At 59.5% G+C, this 1,139-nt stretch overlaps 2 protein-coding genes across 3 annotated transcripts in view; one reads left to right on the top strand and one right to left on the bottom strand.

Moving 5' to 3' along the window:
• Positions 1-333, bottom strand: part of FAM175B (family with sequence similarity 175 member B) — a 23,737-nt gene extending 23,404 nt beyond the window's left edge. Inside the window, exon 1 of the mRNA XM_009278118.2 lies at positions 265-333. Coding sequence (XP_009276393.1) covers positions 265-333 — 69 coding nt within the window. The remainder of the gene's footprint in view (positions 1-264) is intronic.
• The window catches only part of METTL10 (methyltransferase like 10), a 9,474-nt gene continuing 8,404 nt past the window's right edge, over positions 70-1,139 (top strand). The window contains exon 1 of one of the 2 annotated variants that reach the window (XM_019471746.1): positions 70-336. In XM_019471746.1, coding sequence (XP_019327291.1) covers positions 332-336 — 5 coding nt within the window. In that variant the 5' untranslated portion in view covers positions 70-331. Of the gene's footprint in view, positions 337-647; positions 734-1,139 lie in introns of those variants that run through there. The other variant, XM_019471747.1, reaches the window with a different exon arrangement.

The raw sequence follows: 1,139 nt of genomic DNA, 5'->3' as shown, positions 1-1,139 counted from the left end.
GTCTCCCGGGAAGTGTAGTCCCTCCCGCACACGGGACCGGGCCGGGTTGCTCCCCCTCGGGAGGGGCACAGGCGCCGTCCCGGGCCGGTCAGGGGGCCGAGGCCCAGCTCCGTGCGTCAGCTGAGTGGTTTGGGCCGGGCGCTGCAGCCTCCTGCCGGGCCGGGCTGCTCGGAGCCCTTCACCCGAGCCTGGGGCCTGCCGTGCCGCCGGGCTTGCGGTGGGACGCGCACCCAGTGCCGGTGCTGGAGGGCCTGCGAGCGCTACCGGGAAAGCGTGCCGGGAGGCGTGAGCATCTCCAAGGGATGAGTCCTTGCAAAACCAGTGAAACGGCATGAGGTAGCGCTCGGTATTTTGTGCACCGATACCCAATACCCAAATACCCAATACGCGTTGGGTATTTTGTGCAGGCTGGGCTACGGAAGGACTGGGCGAGGGTTGCAGAGCACGCGCGAGGGAGCGGTGCAGGAGCTGACCGAGCAGCCGTGCCGTCTGCCGCTGTTCGCTGGGTTTTTCAGTTCGGGCACTCCGCTGTGGGATGTTTTACGCTTGCTCAGCCCCCAGGATTCTTCTGTCCTCCTTTTGCTTCGCAAAGGAAAGAAGTTTCGGCTCCGGTTTTGCAAACGGCGTCCCGCTGACGACATCCTGCGATGCTCCGAGCTTCGCGGGTGCCTGCTGGTTCCCCTCCAGCACAGGTATTTCCCCGCACAGATCCTCCGGCAGCAGGGTGGCACGGGTACACCCCCGTTGCCTGCTTCCAGTGCCAGAATTATTCCTGGTTTGAAAATATATTACAGAATGTAGTATTAATATATCTTGGAAAAAGCCTTGTGAAAGCAAACCCATTTGTGAAATTTGAAATTCATAAATAATGAAGAGCATAAATCCTTTTTAAAAAGATTCCGCTGATTTTAGGGGATCCGTATGGATTGCAATGATGAAAATCTGGTCATTTGGAGCTTTGCCGTTTCTTAGAAACAAAACTATAAAACACTTGGATTTTTTTGAGGGACTTGACACCCCCCGGCCGCGCTCCCGGCCCCCAACGGGCAGCGAGCAAGAGTCCTCCACGCGCCAGAGCGGCGGCCGCGGGCCCTCTCCCAGCTGCGCTCTATGGTGCCGAGGTGCTGCCGGGCCGCGCG

Source organism: Aptenodytes forsteri, unplaced genomic scaffold (genome assembly GCF_000699145.1).
Source record: "Aptenodytes forsteri isolate BGI_AS27 unplaced genomic scaffold, ASM69914v1 Scaffold15, whole genome shotgun sequence".
NCBI lineage: Eukaryota > Metazoa > Chordata > Aves > Sphenisciformes > Spheniscidae > Aptenodytes > Aptenodytes forsteri.
This window is presented reverse-complemented; position numbering and strand designations above follow the sequence as displayed.